The sequence below is a fragment of the Lagopus muta genome, chromosome 18 (genome assembly GCF_023343835.1).
Source record: "Lagopus muta isolate bLagMut1 chromosome 18, bLagMut1 primary, whole genome shotgun sequence".
In the NCBI taxonomy this organism is placed as follows: Eukaryota; Metazoa; Chordata; class Aves; order Galliformes; family Phasianidae; genus Lagopus; species Lagopus muta.
In genome coordinates, this window is record NC_064450.1 from 508,931 (window position 1) to 525,962 (window position 17,032).

At 42.3% G+C, this 17,032-nt stretch overlaps 1 protein-coding gene across 1 annotated transcript; it reads right to left on the reverse strand.

Moving 5' to 3' along the window:
- Window positions 1-1,246: 1,246 nt before the first annotated feature.
- Window positions 1,247-15,957, reverse strand: LOC125702290 (myosin heavy chain, skeletal muscle, adult-like). The gene is made up of 38 exons (XM_048965368.1): window positions 15,754-15,957; window positions 15,522-15,665; window positions 15,270-15,426; window positions 14,678-14,705; window positions 14,470-14,581; window positions 14,285-14,377; window positions 13,129-13,192; window positions 12,944-13,042; window positions 12,749-12,852; window positions 12,528-12,666; window positions 12,156-12,274; window positions 11,914-12,063; window positions 10,820-10,990; window positions 9,648-9,954; window positions 9,456-9,535; window positions 9,207-9,294; window positions 9,007-9,124; window positions 8,796-8,919; window positions 8,576-8,712; window positions 8,223-8,478; window positions 6,924-7,166; window positions 6,574-6,750; window positions 6,338-6,483; window positions 6,158-6,248; window positions 5,682-6,071; window positions 5,410-5,536; window positions 5,085-5,203; window positions 4,644-4,840; window positions 4,152-4,335; window positions 3,908-4,073; window positions 3,611-3,735; window positions 3,085-3,393; window positions 2,738-2,941; window positions 2,387-2,512; window positions 2,131-2,301; window positions 1,941-2,045; window positions 1,705-1,800; window positions 1,247-1,419 (listed from the first exon to the last, which is right to left on the reverse strand). Exons 1-38 carry the CDS (start codon window positions 15,955-15,957, stop codon window positions 1,264-1,266), a joined length of 5,826 nt encoding a protein of 1,941 aa, XP_048821325.1. The 3' UTR covers window positions 1,247-1,263.
- Window positions 15,958-17,032: the final 1,075 nt, after the last annotated feature.

The window sequence follows — 17,032 nt, forward strand, 5'->3', positions numbered from 1 at the left end:
AATTTGAAAATTTGCGGATAATGAATTTATGTTGACTGAAAATGGAGTTGCAAATAAATAAAAACATTGATGATTTTTTTTTTTTTTTTTTTTTTTTTTGTGATCTTGAGACCTATTCCCAAATTCCTTTACGAAACTGGAAGGCATGGCTGCATGTTTTTGCTGTTCAGGATGATGCTTAGCCAGTGTATCAGAATGCATCCAGTCACTGGCCATCAGGTGAGCTGTCCCTGCCCTGCACCCCATCCCTGGGCTCAGCCCAGATGGGCTCATGGCACAGTGAGGTCTGCTTGCTGCTGAGCGGAAGGGCCACCATGATGGCGTGGGGCAGGGATGGCCACAGGGACAGCTGGGCCAGGCTGCATTCAGACCATATTCTGTTGGTTACATATGCCTGCCTTAGCAGATACACAATGCACCAGGGTCCAGTGCTGCCAGGATGGCTTTTCTTTATTTCTAGCTTCCCTAGCCTGACAGGCAGTTGCCTTTGTAAAACTCATATTCCATGTGAATGAAGAAAAGATGTTTCTTTACAAGTGACTTGGAATACAACGCTCTTTGCTTCGGAGTAAATCAATCCAGAGGTGCTGTCTCCTAAGGCTGAGTAGACTCTTGCTTCACTGCCAAAAAAAGTTGCAGTCAGTAGCACTATCTGTACCTGGAAGATTTTCTTCGTAGCCTCATTTTTCCTCATTTTTGTCCTTCCCATATGTTTTGTTTGTTTTTTTGTTTGTTTTTCTTTTTAGTTGTTACTCTGTTAGGGTTGAAGAACACTGCGTTTTAGCTGTGAAAGGAAGGTGCAAATGGCTACCATGGTCGGTGTTCTGCTGTTTTCTCATAGTGTTAGGCAAGAAATTCATGTCATATTGTCACGATCCTGGAGTTGTTCCCATTTCAAGTTTAATTTTTTTTTTTTTTAAAAAGGAGTTCCTCTTGCTGTTTACCCTTATGCATTTATACTTGTAAAACTGCATTGTTGGGGAACATTGTGTAGTGCTGCAACATTTTGCTTGCTCTGTTGGCAATGAATGCTACATTTAGTGTTCTACGCTATAACATTAATTCTCTTAGAATTATCATTTGAAAAATGCACACCCATTAGTAACTGTAGCGACTTGAATTCTGACAAATAGCACTACTGCTTCTGCTGCAAAGAAATCTACAGACTTTATTCTCTAGACATTGACATGGTTACAAAGACATAGCAGAAGAAGCTTCACATTTTGTGCACTCCTCACACCGCTTTGCTGCCTCATGACATCCTCACTCTTCCCCTTCTATCTTCTTACTGTGAAACTCCCGGCTCTTCACTCGGAGCTTGTTGACCTGTGACTCTGCAATGTCAGCCCGCTCCTCGGCTTCCTCCAGCTCGTGCTGGATCTTGCGGAACTTGGAGAGGTTGACATTGGACAGCTCCTCCTGTACAGGGAGAGGGAGTTGGTGAACAAAGACAAGCGTTTTACTTCTCCTGTCCCTACATCTTGAGGTCTATCAGGTCTTTTGCAGGTTAAGGCATGGACTTCTTCTCAGCACTCTATCAATGGTTAAACATAAGCCTCCTCAATCTCAGTTATTCAGGACACCACTACAAAGTCAAACAGCTGACCACTTAACTTCACACAAACTTCTGTTTCCATGCTTATAAGCCACTGTGTGATTCTCCCTTGCAAAATGACTTTTGTTCCCACTCAGCCTGGTACTTACAGCCTCCTCAGCTTGTCTCTTGTAGGATTTCACCTTCATCTGCAGTTTGTCTACCAGATCCTGGAGTCTAAGAATATTCTTCCGGTCTTCCTCAGACTAAAGCGGATGGTAAGCAGGAAAGAGAGAGAAATTATTTTCCCCACACCACAAAATGACATTTCCTCTTGGACTTCATAGAGAAATGAAGTGGCTTCCTATAGAATGCTATGTCAACACAAAGATGCCATCAGCCTTACCTGGTAGGTCAGCTCCTTCACCCTCCTCTCGTACTTGCGCACACCCTTCACGGCTTCAGCGCTGCGCTTCTGCTCAGCATCAACCTCCCCTTCCAGCTCCCGCACCTGCAATGAAAAGCCCATTTTGGAGCTTCCCTGCTATCTCTGACCTGGTATTGCACGCACTTGCACAAATACCAGCCCTACGCACTCTGGCCTCCAGCTTCTGGATTTGCTTCTTGCCTCCCTTCAGGGCCAGCTGCTCTGCCTCATCCAGACGGAGCTGCAGGTCCTTCACCGTCTGGTCCAGGTTCTTCTTCATCCTCTCCAGGTGGGCACTGGTGTCCTGCTCCTTCTTCAGCTCTTCTGCCATCATGGCCGCCTGGAGGAGAAAGAATCCCTTTGTGACTGGAGACGTTTGGGGAGAATGCATCCACCATCAGCAGTGGAGGCATGCCCCAGCTCACATCGGTGATGGCCTTCTTGGCCTTCTCTTCAGCATTGCGGGCTTCCTGGATGGTATCCTCCATCTCACTCTGAATTTGGGAAATGTCTGATTCTAGCTTCTTCTTGGTGTTGATCAAGCTGGTGTTCTGTTGAAGAAAAACCACACGGCATATATATCATATACATATATGTCATCACTTATTTTCAGTAAAATACCATTTCCCTGCTTTCACATAGAGTTCTATTGTTTTTTTATATGAAGAATGACCCTTGTTGATAATAGTAATGGTAGAGGTCTGTTGAAGTTTTGTATTTATTAAAAAATTAAAATAGATTTAACCATTAGAGATGCTTTCAACCCATGGACTTGCCTGAGTATGGAGGAGCTGCACACGCTCACTTGCATCCAGAAGTTCCTGCTCAGCCACTTTCCTTGACCTCTCTGTCTGCTCCAGGGCTGCCCGTAGTTCCTCAACCTCAGCCTGCAGCAGGTTTGCTCTGCGCTCCACCATGGCCACCTGCTCCTTCAGGTCCTCCTGTGTCCTGAGAGCATCATCCAAATGTATCTGGGTATCCTGGTTGGAGATATGAGACACTGTGAGGCACGTTCCTCCTATTTTCTTATTTCCTATTTTCACATCACTGTGGAGCTGATAGAAGACAGTAAAATTTTTATCAATGTAATAAAATGGCGAGCACATCTTTGGTTCAGACATACTTTGAGCACTCCTTGTGTGTTTCTGAGGTTCTTTTGTGCCTCTGCAGCAACACGGTTGGCATGGCTCAGCTGGATCTCCATTTCATTCAGGTCTCCCTCCATCTTCTTCTTCAGTCTCAGGGCTTCATTCCTGCTCCTGATCTCCGCATCTAGGGTGCTCTGCATGGACTCCACAATTCTGAGGTGGTTTCTCTTCAGCTGGTCAATTTCCTCATCTTTCTCTGCTATCTTTCTGTCAATCTCAGATTTGACCTGGTTGAGCTCCAGCTGAAGGCGCAGAATCTTCCCCTCTTCATGTTCCAGGGAGGCCTGAATAATAACAAAAATATGTTTTTCTTACAGTTTTCTTCCAAATTATCTCACAGGAAAGAAATGGAAAGGCACTATTATACTCAGCATGATAGGTGTACCAATGCTAGACCTTCAGACCCAGTACAAACAGAGCAATAACATTTGCTCAATGCTTTTATCTTCCACACTGTTAAACAGGACTCCACATGCTAAATCAGTGATTATGAGCATGTACCTCAGCTTCCTCCAAGGCAGCCTGGATTTCAGACTTCTCCTGCTCAATCTGCTTCTTGACTTTCTCCAGCTCATGAATCGCCTTTCCTCCCTCTGCAATCTGCTCCGTGAGGTCAGAAATCTCCTCTGTAGAGAAGAATGAACATTCACATGGTCAGGTATAGAGCATAGAGGGAAAGGCCCTGTGACCCCAGCATAACAGGTCTGCTCCCATCACTGCAGGCACAGACCCAGATGGAGAGGTGGGCAGGAAAGCTTCTGAGAAAGCCCTGCCAGCAGGAAAGGCTGAGCGACTTACGCTGCAAGTTCTTGTTCTCACGCTTCAGCGTTTCCAGGTGGTCCAGGGACTCCTCATAGGCATTCTTCATCTTGAACAGCTCTGTGCTGAGGGAGCGAGACTCCTTCTGGGAGGCCTCCAGCTCAGCCTGCGTTTCCTCGTACTTCTGCTTCCACTCCGCCAGGATCTGAGGAAAAACAGATTGTGAGTTCGGATGCGACAATCATTGTGTGCCCAGGAAACACAGGCCTGGAGCCCAGAATACCTTGTCAAAGTTCTTCTGCTTCTTGTCCAGAGCTGCGCAGGCAGCATTTGCTCGCTCCACGTCAATCATCAGGTCCTCCACCTCATTCTGCAGCCTCTGCTTTGTCTTTTCCAGGGAAGCACATTTGGCATTCACGGCTTCAACGTGTTCCTCTGCCTCCTGCAGGCGCTGTGCCAGCTTCTTCCTGGGAAGAATAAAGCGCATACCACAGTCAGCAAACAAAGAGTACATCTTACTCTCTTGCTTTTCTTAACAGTGCACCTATCCACTCCATAGTCTGTAATCTACAACCCTTAGTTCTCAGACTGCCATTTTCTGCCTTCCGTGCATATTTTCATTTTCGAGTCCACACACATTAAAGGATGCATTTTCCCTCCTCTTGCCATCCATCCCAAAGCACGACATTGGCTTCTCCCTGGCAATACTTCAGGGTGTGTACTTTCAGTTTTCTGTTATAACTTTCTGCCAGCCTTCCCCACTCTCCCCACATACTTGGCCTCCTCCAGCTCCTCTGTGCGCTGAATAGCGTCCGTCTCATATTTGGTTCTCCACTGGGCCACTTCGCTGTTGGCCTTGGACAGGGCACGCTGCAGCTCACCCTTGGCTTCCTGCTCCTCCTCGTATTGTTCCCGGAGCAAGTCACAGTCATGGCGGGCAGACTGCAAGCCATGGGCCAGAGCACTCTTGGCCTAGAGTAGCAAGAGTGTTTGAAAAATGAATGAAAATTTCCAAACTGAAATGTTTTCAAAAATTGTTTCTTTATGAAATTAAAACAGTCTTTTCAATGGAGAAGGAAGTGTCCAGCATTCATAAAAATATTAGAGAAAAGATGACAGTGAATGAGCAGCAGAGCCAACATGGGAAGACATACAGTTTTCCTCTATGTCATCATACTGCTTCCATCATTGTATGTTTGTCTGAAAACCTCCTCACCTTTATCTCCTCCTCCAGATGCCTCTTGAGTTCCTCAATCTGTTGGGTGAATGCCTGCTTGCCTCGAGACAGCTGAGAAATGAGAGCATCTTTCTCCTCCACCTGGCGTGAGTATTCACCTGGGAGAGTTTGTAGATACATAGGCTTTTAACTGCCACTGATTACAGTGTTGTGGACAGTTACGGCTCTAAGACAATACATTTGGGAGAGCTTACAGAAACTAAAATCTTTTTCCATATATTTTATCCTCAAAAGACAGAAAAGTCCTCCTACTACAACTCTCTTATACTGTACAAGGAAACATCAGAGTTGTGAAATGTCTCACCTGATTCTGTCTGCAGACGAGCTCTTTGAGCATTAAGATCATTGATCATCCGTTGATGCTCCTCTTCTTTTGTCTTAATCTCACTCAGCTGATCTTCCAATGCTCGGCATGTCTTCTCCAGACTTGCCTACATATAAACATAGACAATACAAGCTGGGTCACTGTTATTCAAAGAAAACTAATACTACTTTATGATGGTCTGCTAAGTCTTCAAGAGAAGCAAGGTACAGACTGCTCCTGTGCGCACACACTCTGTAAGACCTGTACTATACCTTGGCTTTGGAGACAGACTCCATGTTGCTGGCCAAGTCATCAATCTCCATCTTCAGCTCACTCTTCTCCTTCTCCAGCTTCTGCTTGACTCGTTGCAGGTTGTCGATCTGCTCCCCAAGCTCCGCTGTGCTGTCCGCATGCTTCTTCCGCAGGGCGGCAGCCGTGGCTTCGTGCTGCAGCGTGGCCTCTTCCAGGTCACGGCGCATCTTCTGAAATTCTGCCTCACGCTTCTTGTTCATATCGATCTGAGCTGCCGTAGCCCCTCCTGCTTCCTCCAGGCGCTCACTGATCTCCTCCAGCTCCCTGGAGAGGTCAGCTCGGTGCTTCTCTGCTTTGGCCCGAGAGGTTCGCTCTGCCTCGATTTCCTCCTCCAGTTCCTCAATACGGGCCTGGGGAGCATCAGGAACCCTTCACACCCATGTCCTTCTCCTTCAGATGTTTTCTGAAGGCCAGAAGGGAAGGACCAGAGACTTGCCTGCAGCTCCTTGATCTTCTTCTGTAACTGCATGCCCAGGGCTTGCTCATCCTCAATTTTGCTCTGGATTTGGCTGATTTCAAAGTCTTTCCTTTTGCACAAAACAAACTGTGTTAACACCTGAACAAAACCTCCTACGTGCACCTGCCCAGCACTCAGGTGTCCCACAACCTCACTTACTTCTTCAGTTTCTCATCCAGTTGCTGCTTATCATTTTCCAAGTCCATTATGCTATCATGGGATAACTTCAGGTCTCCTTCAAGTTTCCTCTTTGCTCTCTCAAGGTCCATGCGCAGCTTCTTCTCTTGCTCCAGAGACCCTTCCAGCTAAACAGAATGAGATCATCAGTGCTCTGCCAGCCATGTTTATTTCCACAAATATAATAACCTATAATAGCCATATGCTTTTGTTCTTACATCGTCCACTTGCTGCTCCAGCTTGGTTTTAGCTTTGGTCAGCGTATTGACTTTGTCCTCTTCAGCCTGCAGGTCATCCAGTGTCTGCTGATGGGCCTCTTGGAGGGCTTTCTTCTCTTTTGTCAGCTTGGCAATGTTCTCATCCAGGGCTGCCATTTCCTCTGTAAGGTTTTTCACCTTTCAGAAGAAGGGAGCAAGTATAATTAAAGCAAGTAGGTTCAAGAATCCTGTAACATTTGGACTTACAACCCTCTTGAGTCTTTTCCAACTCAAGACATTCTGTAATTCCAAAAGCACAAAAACACAAAATGTTCTTTATTGGAGTGTGAGTGACAACTTCTGCCTCGTACCTTGTTTTCAGTGGCATGCTTTTCCTTCTCAACCTTAGCCAATGTTAACTCCAGGTCATCTATATCTTTCTTCAGCTCTGAACATTCATCCTCGAGTTTCCTCTTCTTGGCTGTCAGCTCGGCATTAATTTCCTCCTCATCCTCAGCCCGTTCTGTCACTTCCTTAATTTTGGCTTCCAGCTGGATTTTGGTTTTGATGAGCTGGTCACATCTTTCCTCAGCATCAGCCAAGCTATCTGCTTCCTATGGGGAGATACAAGATATCTTTCTTTTCTGTAATTTTAATAGCTACTATCTTTATTTTTTTTTAATCTTTTATCTCAGTAAATTTACAAGTTACAAACATGGTAATCAGCTTCCCTTTTGTAATTGATGGGAGGTAATGATACTGTTCTTTAGAATGCTAGATAAAGAAGAATATCACTCTTCTACACTCATCAGAATTATTGTACACCTTATAGTGGCACACTTGAATTTCTAACCACTGTGTCTGGAGTTTTTAATGCTGATTTAAGGTTGCTCTATATTCTTTCAGGCTTTGATATTTTACTGGGATAGCTTTCTACTAAATAGCTGCAGACCTCTTTACTAGTAAGACATTCAAAACTGGTGTTCTCATTTAGACTGAGAAAAAATATGCTATAGATATTCAGTTTTCTAACTGAACAATAAAAATTACATAACTAAAGGAAACATGAGCCTTTTCACCTTTACAAAATCTGCCTGTATTAGGGTGCTTTCTTTCACTTTATCAGGGATTACTGAACTCTCCTGCGCATAGTGAAACACCTTTCAACAATCCTGGGAGATGAGACTTTTTCAGAAGCGGGAGCTCCGTATTCATTTCTTCTTGGACTGAAGCAAATTTAAAAATATACTTCCCCACTTCTCAGTAAATGAATAACCACTAGTTATGGAGCAGCTGAATTTACAACCGTCAGTTTGAACTCTAGAATTTAATATTCAGAATGAATTCATGGTATACCTTAGATCGCGGTGAGACTGCTCTATATCTTGCAAGACTCACTGAGTATCTCATGTTGACTAGCTGTAGATGTCTTCTTCCACATAAAGCAAGAGAACTGACTCACATCTCAAGTTACGTTTTACTTTGCAGTGAATATCAGAGGCCACCAGGCTATTGCCAGACAAAAATTTATTCAACTTCACAATCAATATGATGCCTACCTCACTAAATAGCTGACATTTCATCATATATAATCTGAATGTCATCTTGGGAAAGAGCAATCTGACTTTACACACCCTTTTTCTGGATGGAAAATAAATGGCAATACTCACAGCCTGCACTTGGAGCTGCAGATCATTTTTCTCTTGCAGCAGGGACACCATTTTCTCCTCCAGCTCCTTCCTCTTGGCCTCAGACTTTGCAAGCTCTTCCTTGGTCTTCTCAAACTCTTCCTTCATGTTGGCCATCTCCTTCTCAGACTCTGCACTCTTCAGCAGGGGTTTGATCTTGAAGAACAGCTTCATCCAGGGCCAGTGCTTGACATTCATGAATGCACGAACGTTGTACTGGATGCAGAAGATGGACTCTCTGAAGCATAATTAAAATGCACATTTGATTATTTTGTGTGATATGATCACTAGGACTTTCCCCAAAGTGCCTTTAAGTGAAGATGGGGAACACCTACCTCCTCTCCACCATTCTCTGGTACTCCACTCTCATCAGGAAGCCCCTGCACCTGGCCTGTGTGCGAGTGATGAGCTGTGCCAGCTTCTCATCCCTCATCTCCTCCAGGAGTCCCAGCAGCCCAGCTTTGAAGAACACCTGGAGAAACAGAACATTGCAGTGCATCACTGTCAGGGAGAACAAAACACAGATACAGGGACTGAGTTGAGGAGAGTTGGTACCTTGGTGTGACCAAATTTGTACTGGGTGTGGTCCACATCGATTGACCCAAGAAGCTTCTCAGAAGCTTTCTTGCTATCAATGAACTGTCCCTCAGGGATGGCACTGGCATTAAGCACCTTGTACCTGGGACAAGCAAAAGAGAAAGCTAAGGCCATTCTTCCCAAATCTCGACATTACTTACAGTCATGCTAACAGGCAGAGTGCTCTTACCTCTGTTTGAAGTCTGCATAGAGGACCCTGCTGGGGAATCCTTTCCTGCAAATCCTGATCCCCTCCAGCACGCCGTTACAGCGCAGCTGGTGCAGCACCAGTTCATGCTCCATGGCACCTAACAATTAATTTTACAAATGAATGCCACCGTTTCCACCACCGAGGGAGACAACTTTAGTGTCTCTGCTGGAGCATCTTACCTGGTGTTTTTGTTTCATTTGGGATGATGCAGCGGACAAAATGAGGGTGAGTACTCCGTAGGTTGGTCATCAGCTTATTTAAGTTCTCCTGTGGGACCACAAGTTGGTATTTGTTTAAAGGAAAGCTTAGATTCTCACTCTTAGGTTCACACACCTAATGATGAAAATGTACTTGCCTGAAACTGGCGCAAAATTAGTTTAATTCTAATTTGCAGATATTAAAAACAAACAAACAAACAAAAAACTTACCCGGAAAAGAGCTGAGACAGTCTGGAAAGAAGACCCCTTCTTCTTACCACCCTTCTTGCCACCACCACCACCACCAGCCTCTGATAAAGTGAAGATAATAAAATATTTTTTATTTTTTTCAGACCAATTCATCATTCCGCAATTTTGTAGAATCACTGCACACCAAAGAGCTGACATTTCAGAAGAACTGACCTGCCTCTCCACCAGCAGAGGCAAACAGTAAGGCCAGTGTCTTCACAGATGACTTCTGGTACAACCCAATGACAGTTTCGTTCAGGGGGTCCTTGTTCTTCTCAAGCCAACCAGTGATGTTGTAGTCCACTGTGCCAGCGTAGTGCACCAAGGAGAAGTGGGCCTCAGCCTTGCCTTTGGCAGGCTTGGGCTTCTGGAAGTTGTTGGACTTGCCCAGATGCTGGTCATAGAGCTTGTTCTTGAAAGAGGTGTCAGTTGCCTTGGGGAACATGCACTCCTCTTCCAGGATGGAGAAGATGCCCATGGGCTGAAAGGAACAGCAGTAAATAGAATAGAGATAAAATATAAATCTGCTTTCATAAGGAGACTGGAGTAAACCATGGGAATTTGAGAAAAGGATCCGAGTTTTTTTAAGCTTTGGACATACATTTCTGAAAAAAATGTGAATTTATAGTGTCTGAAATTGTTGCATTTCAGAACAGATCTCATCACAAGAGACACACAGATTTTTCTAAATTTTTTTGAAAACTCTAATGGATCAAAAGTAGATATTTATTTTTGCATCAAGCCATTCTCTAGCTAACAAGATACAGACAAAGGTGTCTAATTAAATTTGACATTTGTTCAACAGATCAATAGATGCTTTAGATACTTCCTGAAATCATATTTTGATGAAATATCCTTATCTTTTCATTAATGCACAGGAGGATATTATTAAAAAAGTGTTGTCTTACAGTAATGAATTTATTCGGTTCTGTTTATCCGATACTTTTTTTCTGTGTGCACCTCTGGTTTTACTTACGAATTGTGTTTGTGAAATCACAACATTAATATTGAGATCATAATCCTAATACTGAAAATAAAAGAGCTTGAGTTTCTATAAAGAAACTGTTTTATCTTTGCAGACTTTAAAATATGCTGCAAAAAATCCTACATATCAACTTATGTATGAAACATGTTAATCCTTCTATTTGCAGATGAGTGAAATTGCAGTTTGTTTTTAAAAATGTTTACTAATGTACTTCATGGATATTCTAATGGTACTTAATTTGTAACCAAATTGCCATTCCCTAAAAATTATTTTCTGAAGTAGAGCAAAAAACTGATGCTGAAGAAAAGCCCTGGAATTCAGCCACAAACAACAAAAACCATCTTAGATATAATGAACGTACTTTTTCAATGAGCTCAATGCAGGCAGCCAGGTCCATCCCAAAGTCAATGAACTCCCATTCAATGCCTTCCTTCTTGTACTCCTCTTGCTCCAGCACAAACATGTGGTGGTTGAAAAACTGTTGCAGTTTCTCATTGGTGAAGTTGATGCAGAGCTGCTCCAGGCTGTTGAACTGTGAAAAAAATAAGATTTGCTTGTCAAGGTGAAGTACTCTCTGTAGAGCTTACTCCTGTTCTAACTCCAGTTAAAGTTTTTTTTTTTACAGTTTAAAGATCTCTGGGTTTTGGGTTTTTTTTTGTTTTTTGGGTTTTTGTTTGTTTGTTTTGTTTTTGTTGTTTATTTTGTTCCTGTTATTTTTAAAGCAAATTTCAAAATAATTTAGTAATCTTATCCCTAATAATGTTCAATTTACATCTGTTTTCTGTTTTTTGTTTCTGTTTTTTTGTTGGTATTATGTACATTTTCCTGCTGAACTAACAGAATATATTAGATGTTACAAATGTTTGCCAATACCAGCCTGCACTCAGGTTCTTTACCCTAATTCATACAAACCATGCTTGCCCACCTTCTGTGCTTGCTTTGAAGGAAGTCAGTAGCATCCTCCTCTTGGAATCACATTACAGGTCTTCAAAAGCAAAGGGTATGTCCTGCCCTCTTTTCAAAGTGTTAGGACAAGTTTGTATGGGACTTAGGTTTAGCTTTCTATTTAGATGTTGTATGCTATTTGACAGTGGATTTTTTTTTTTTAATAATAAGCTCTAGCTAGTGAGAAACTACATTTGTGGCAACTATATAAAAGGCAGCTATGCAATTTCTTCCCTTTGTACTTCAGAATACTATTACATGAAAAATATTTGAGGCTAGTGCTTTGAGATGGAGAAAAAGCAGTCACATATTCAAAAGCTGTGGCATATTCAAAAAGGCAAGCATTTCCAGAAAACTGGAAATATGCTGCTTGCAATAAAATGCAGACCTTTATTTGAAATTGTAAGTGAACAGCATGTTTTCAAAAAACAGAATAAAAGCAACACATCTCCAGTTTCTTATGACCTGCAGTGGTCTTTAAAGATTTTACGTTATTTCTGACTTTCTTACATCAAAGATCTCAAAGCCAGCGATGTCCAGGACACCAATGAAGTACTGCCTGGGCTGCTTGGTGTCCAGCTGCTGGTTGATGCGAACAACCATCCACAAGAACATCTTCTCATAGACAGCCTTTGCCAGAGCACCAACTGAGTTGTTCACCTAAAACAGAGAATAATGCAGCAGGAGCAGAACGGCACCCAGAGCAAGAAGTACAGTATGCTAGAGGTTCCCAGTCATCATCTGTTTCTTACCTGCTGCACAGTTTGACCTTTGGTCACATACTCATTCCCAACCTTGACGCGGGGGTAGCACAGGGCCTTGAGCAGGTCTGCTGAGTTCAAACCCATCAGGTAGGCAGCCTTGTCTGCAACTGTATGCATAGGAAAAGAGTGATACAGGGGCAGTGATGAGTGAACTGTGGATTTTCTCTAAGAGCTAAGTACTTTAAGTTAAGTTCTTTAACTGCAATACTTACAGTAGCTTAAAGGCAATTTTAGAAATATGATTACTGTGGAAACTGAGATTTATGTCTTCATAAAAGTGAATTGGAGCAAGATACCTGACTGCTACCTGCCAGTTCTGAAACTATTTCTGTTATTGGCAGCTCTCCATATTAGTAGTACCTTCTGTGCCATCTGGCTCTGCCTGCTCCTCTCGCTGTTTCTGCTTGAACTTCAAGTTCCCATAGTGCATGACAGCCCCTGTCAGCTTGTAAATGGCAGTCTTTTCATCAGCAGTGAAGCCCAGGATGTCAATCGCACTCTGGCAACAGATTCAGTGAATGTAAACGCCACATATATTAAATGTATTAATAAATCAATTAAAATTTCTATGTATAACTTACATCTGTAGCCATAAGCTCCTCCTGATCATTAATGCTGGGAACAGTGATCTCGCCTTGACTCACAAAGTGGTAGTCATAGGGGTTGGTAGTTATGAGGAGCATGTCTGTAAGAGGGAATAGGACATATCTGGGCGTAAGAATGAAGACAAATATTAACTATGTTGAGACTTTACTAAAAAAAATGCTACTTCCTACCAATTAGCTCCGGCTTCTTGTTGGACATGATCTGATAAAAGATGTGGTAGCTTCTTTCTGCCTTGAGCTGGAAAGTGACCCTGGACTTCTCCAGCAGATCTGTCAAGAATGGTAGGAGAAACTTAGCACAAAAGGCAAGGACGGTCAGAAAGAACATGACCAGTCAGGCCTGGAGAGTCTCTTACAAGTTTCAATGTCAGCAGAAGCCAGCTTGCCTGTGGCACCAAAGTGGATTCTGATGAATTTACCCTGTTGAGGGGAAAAAATATGCCTTGAGATTTCACTAGGAAAGACCATAATCTTGTGACACTATTATTCACAGAGGGCACATGTTGAACTAAGAAGTTCTGTGAATTTGTTTTTTGGAGTTTTGTCCCCACTTAAAACAGAAATAGAAACAAACAAACAAACAAACAAACAGAAGAAGAAACCAAAAGCTACCAAACAAACACAACCAAAGAAATCCCACCACAAGCAAAAGAAGAATGAAATTCAGGAAAAACTGTCAAAACTAAGATAAAGATAAAGGCCAAGTTTTGCTGGATATCCCTGATTGCAGAGGAGTGGGAAAATTATTAACAGCCTTTTGTCATTTATGCTTCAGATGGATATAGAAAAAGAACTGATGGAATAAATGTTAAAATTATTTTTTTATCTTATGGAAAATGGAAGGTAGCATTTATCTTCTGAATAGTGGAGGTACACAGAATTTAGAATTTGAAGCTGGGACCGTGGATTGGCATTGCAATTTTTTCAAGGATATTTCACAGCCTATCTACTAATAAGCCCTTTGAATGAAAAGAGCTACAAATATGTCATAGAGCAGTTCAGTTTGCTACAGGATGTCTTAAAACCTTTTTTGTCCTATCCCTCAGCTCGTATAAAGGTCTGAACAGTTAAATTACTTGACCTGCCCAGTACTGTATCTAACAGAAGTGACAGTAATATTTCACTGATTAAATACAAAATTCTAATTTTTCATTATAGAAAATTTACACAATTTTATATCAACAGTCTGCATGACAGATACTAGGGGTGTGTTTAGATATACATATATATGAATTCTAAATACTCAATAATAAATACATTTGCATATATTTTAATGATGCCTCTTTTTACACATTTATTAGCTGTAAAATATTCATGTAAAGACAATACTAAACTGTGTAAAACAACAACATAGTTAATTAGAGAATTAGATAGGTTTTTGTTTAAAAAAGTATGAGGAATCAATTAGTTCAAGAAATACATCCATCCTATCACATCACTTCTGAAGTGACAGCTCCTGTTCTGATATTCTTGCTTACTCACAAATATCAAAATGTTTCATCACAAACTTACAAAGCGTGAGGAGTTGTCATTCCTCACAGTCTTGGCATTTCCAAAGGCCTCCAGCAGTGGGTTGGCACTGATGATCTGATCCTCAAGCGTTCCCTACAGGACGATAGTTGTTCATTTACAGTGTTTATTTGATCCACGTAGCAATTAAAGACTGAGTTTTTAGTCTGTCCATTGTAGGAGCTCACCTGCATTTTTCCAGACTGCTCCTCCTTCTTCTTCTCCCCACTAGCTGCAATTGTTGCAAAGTACTGGATGACACGTTTCGTGTTCACAGTCTTCCCTGCACCGGATTCTCCGCTGTCGAGCCAAACAGAGAAGCAGAGAGCGTGAGGTCAGGGAGAAGGTCCCCTGGCACAGGCAGCCCCGCAGGGACCCGAGCAGCAGCGTACTTACGTGATCAGGATCGACTGATTCTCGCGGTCTGTGAAAGAGGCAAAAGGAAAGAGATTTTTTAAATGGAGAACAGAGCAAAACTGAAAATTAGTGCAATAAATTTAAATTCCACTGACAAAAAATGTGTTTTTTTTTTTACTTTACTATGAATAGTTTATTCAATTTATCGTCCTTGTAAATTAATAATTTTCCATAAACTTTAAAGAACCTTGAACAGATGTGGTTTTTTTTTCCATACTTCACTGTTAAAGTCTATTTTCTCCTGCATGAAGTAGAGAGAATAATTTTCATTTCTGTTAATTTTGATAGTTTTGTTAACTTTCTGCTACTTAGACTGCGTTTGCAGCAGATGCAGAATTTTCACAGAACAGATAGAGTTCATAACTTCCTGACTTATAAGTCCTGCTTGTTATTTCCCATAACATGTTAGCTGTGGTTCTATAGCTTTTTTCTAGAAGTAATGATGTAAAAAAAAAAACTGTTCAAGCCAAAAACAATTGACGGAAATAAAGCACAGATTGAGTGTTAAAATAATATCAACATATTTATCAGGAATATTCTTTTTAGTACATTTACTTTGAGTACCACTCACCAGTCAGCATGAACTGATAGGCGTTGTCAGAGATGGAGAAGATGTGTGGAGGGGCCTCCTGGCGCTTTTTGCCTCGGTAGGCCAACACCACCTCCGGGTTGTACACCGGCAGCCACTTGTAGGGGTTGACAGTGACACAGAAGAGGCCCGAGTAGGTCTGCGAGGAAGGGACACGGCACGTTGGCTTCCGCTCAGCCTGGCACAGCAGTCCTCCCCAGCTACTAGCCAAGGAAGAGAGCTGCTGGTACTTACGTAGATCATCCAGGCTGCATAACGCTCTTTGAGGTTGTACAGCACAGCGGGTTCATGGAGGTGGGTCATCATGGCCATGTCCTCAATTTTATCGTACTTGGGAGGGTTCATGGAGAAGATTTGATCTTCCTTCACGGTCAGAGTCTGCCAAAGAAAAGACAAATCCCTGCATATCAGCTCAGAGACCACTGTGGAAATCAAATGGCGTCCCTCAGCCTTTCTTTTCACTCACTTCTCCACCTTCAGTCTTGACGGTGACCTTCCCGGATTCTTTGCTTTGGATTGTCCCTTTCACAAAGGATTCTTTGGGATGCACCACAAAGACAGATGTCTTGGCATCAAAGGGCTTGTTCTGGGCCTCGATTCTTTCCTTCTCTGACTTTCGGAGGTAAGGAGCTGCCTCCCCAAAGACAGCCATCTCAGCATCTGAAGACATGGCTGCACTTTATGGAGGGTCTTGTCAGCAGAGAACTCTATAGAAGAGCAGATATGTTGTCCAAATGAATCAACAATTTCTGTTGCCATTCAATTTTCTGGAATCATAGAATTCCACACTGCATCATAGAATTATTTGGCTGGGAAGACTCTCATAACATCTGTCCATGGTCCATTTTTTTCTGTGCAAAGCAGGTTCAGATTGGATTTCACCAGGAAATTTTTAATTAAGAGTAGTTCTGGAGGAATACTACCAGGCTACTTTGATGAAATCGACATCAGTAAAGCATCTGTAATTTTATAAGCTCAACTTTTAAATTAAAGCATTTTTTAAATAATTTATGTCCTTCAGCAAGCACTGGGTTCCAATAAAGAAATAAAGCATCATAGTAAGGCGTGTATTCATACCACCTATGTGGAGTCACCCAGCCAAAATGCCCACACTAACAACTATACAGGCCTATACACAAAATAGAGGTGGGTGAATCTAGAAGGTGTTCTGAGGACTAACTATTGCTTTATGATTATTGCTGGTGCTCTGAATCATTTGCTGGAGTTTGCTCCCCACATGTTTCTTAAGGATTCCTGCATTGTAAATTCAGGCTTTGAAATAAGATGTACAGCTCCTCTTTCTGTGTGTCTTCACAGAATCACAGAATCACCTGGGTTGGAAGGGACCTCAAGGATCATGTAGTTCCAAGCCCCCTGCCTGGCAGGGCCACCAAACATACACATATAATGCTTGCTGGTGATAGGACTAGAAACACTAGCTGCTGATTCTAAACAACTATATCTTCAAGCAACATCCATCCTGCTTGTCCTCTTGCAATACTGATGGATGTTGCATCCCTGGTTGCACAGTGGCGCGTTTGCTCCAGTAGAAAGATCCTGTGATACAGAATGCTTTCCAAACCCACAGTGAGGGCAATCTTCTAAAAACATGAGTGGGGCTAAGTTAAACCCCCTCAGGCTAAAGAAAGCTTGGACTCCAGTCTCCATATTTTTTAGTATAGATTCTGATTATCAAGTGTGAATAAGATGTGTTCAACACATTTCCTACTATTGAATTGAGTTCT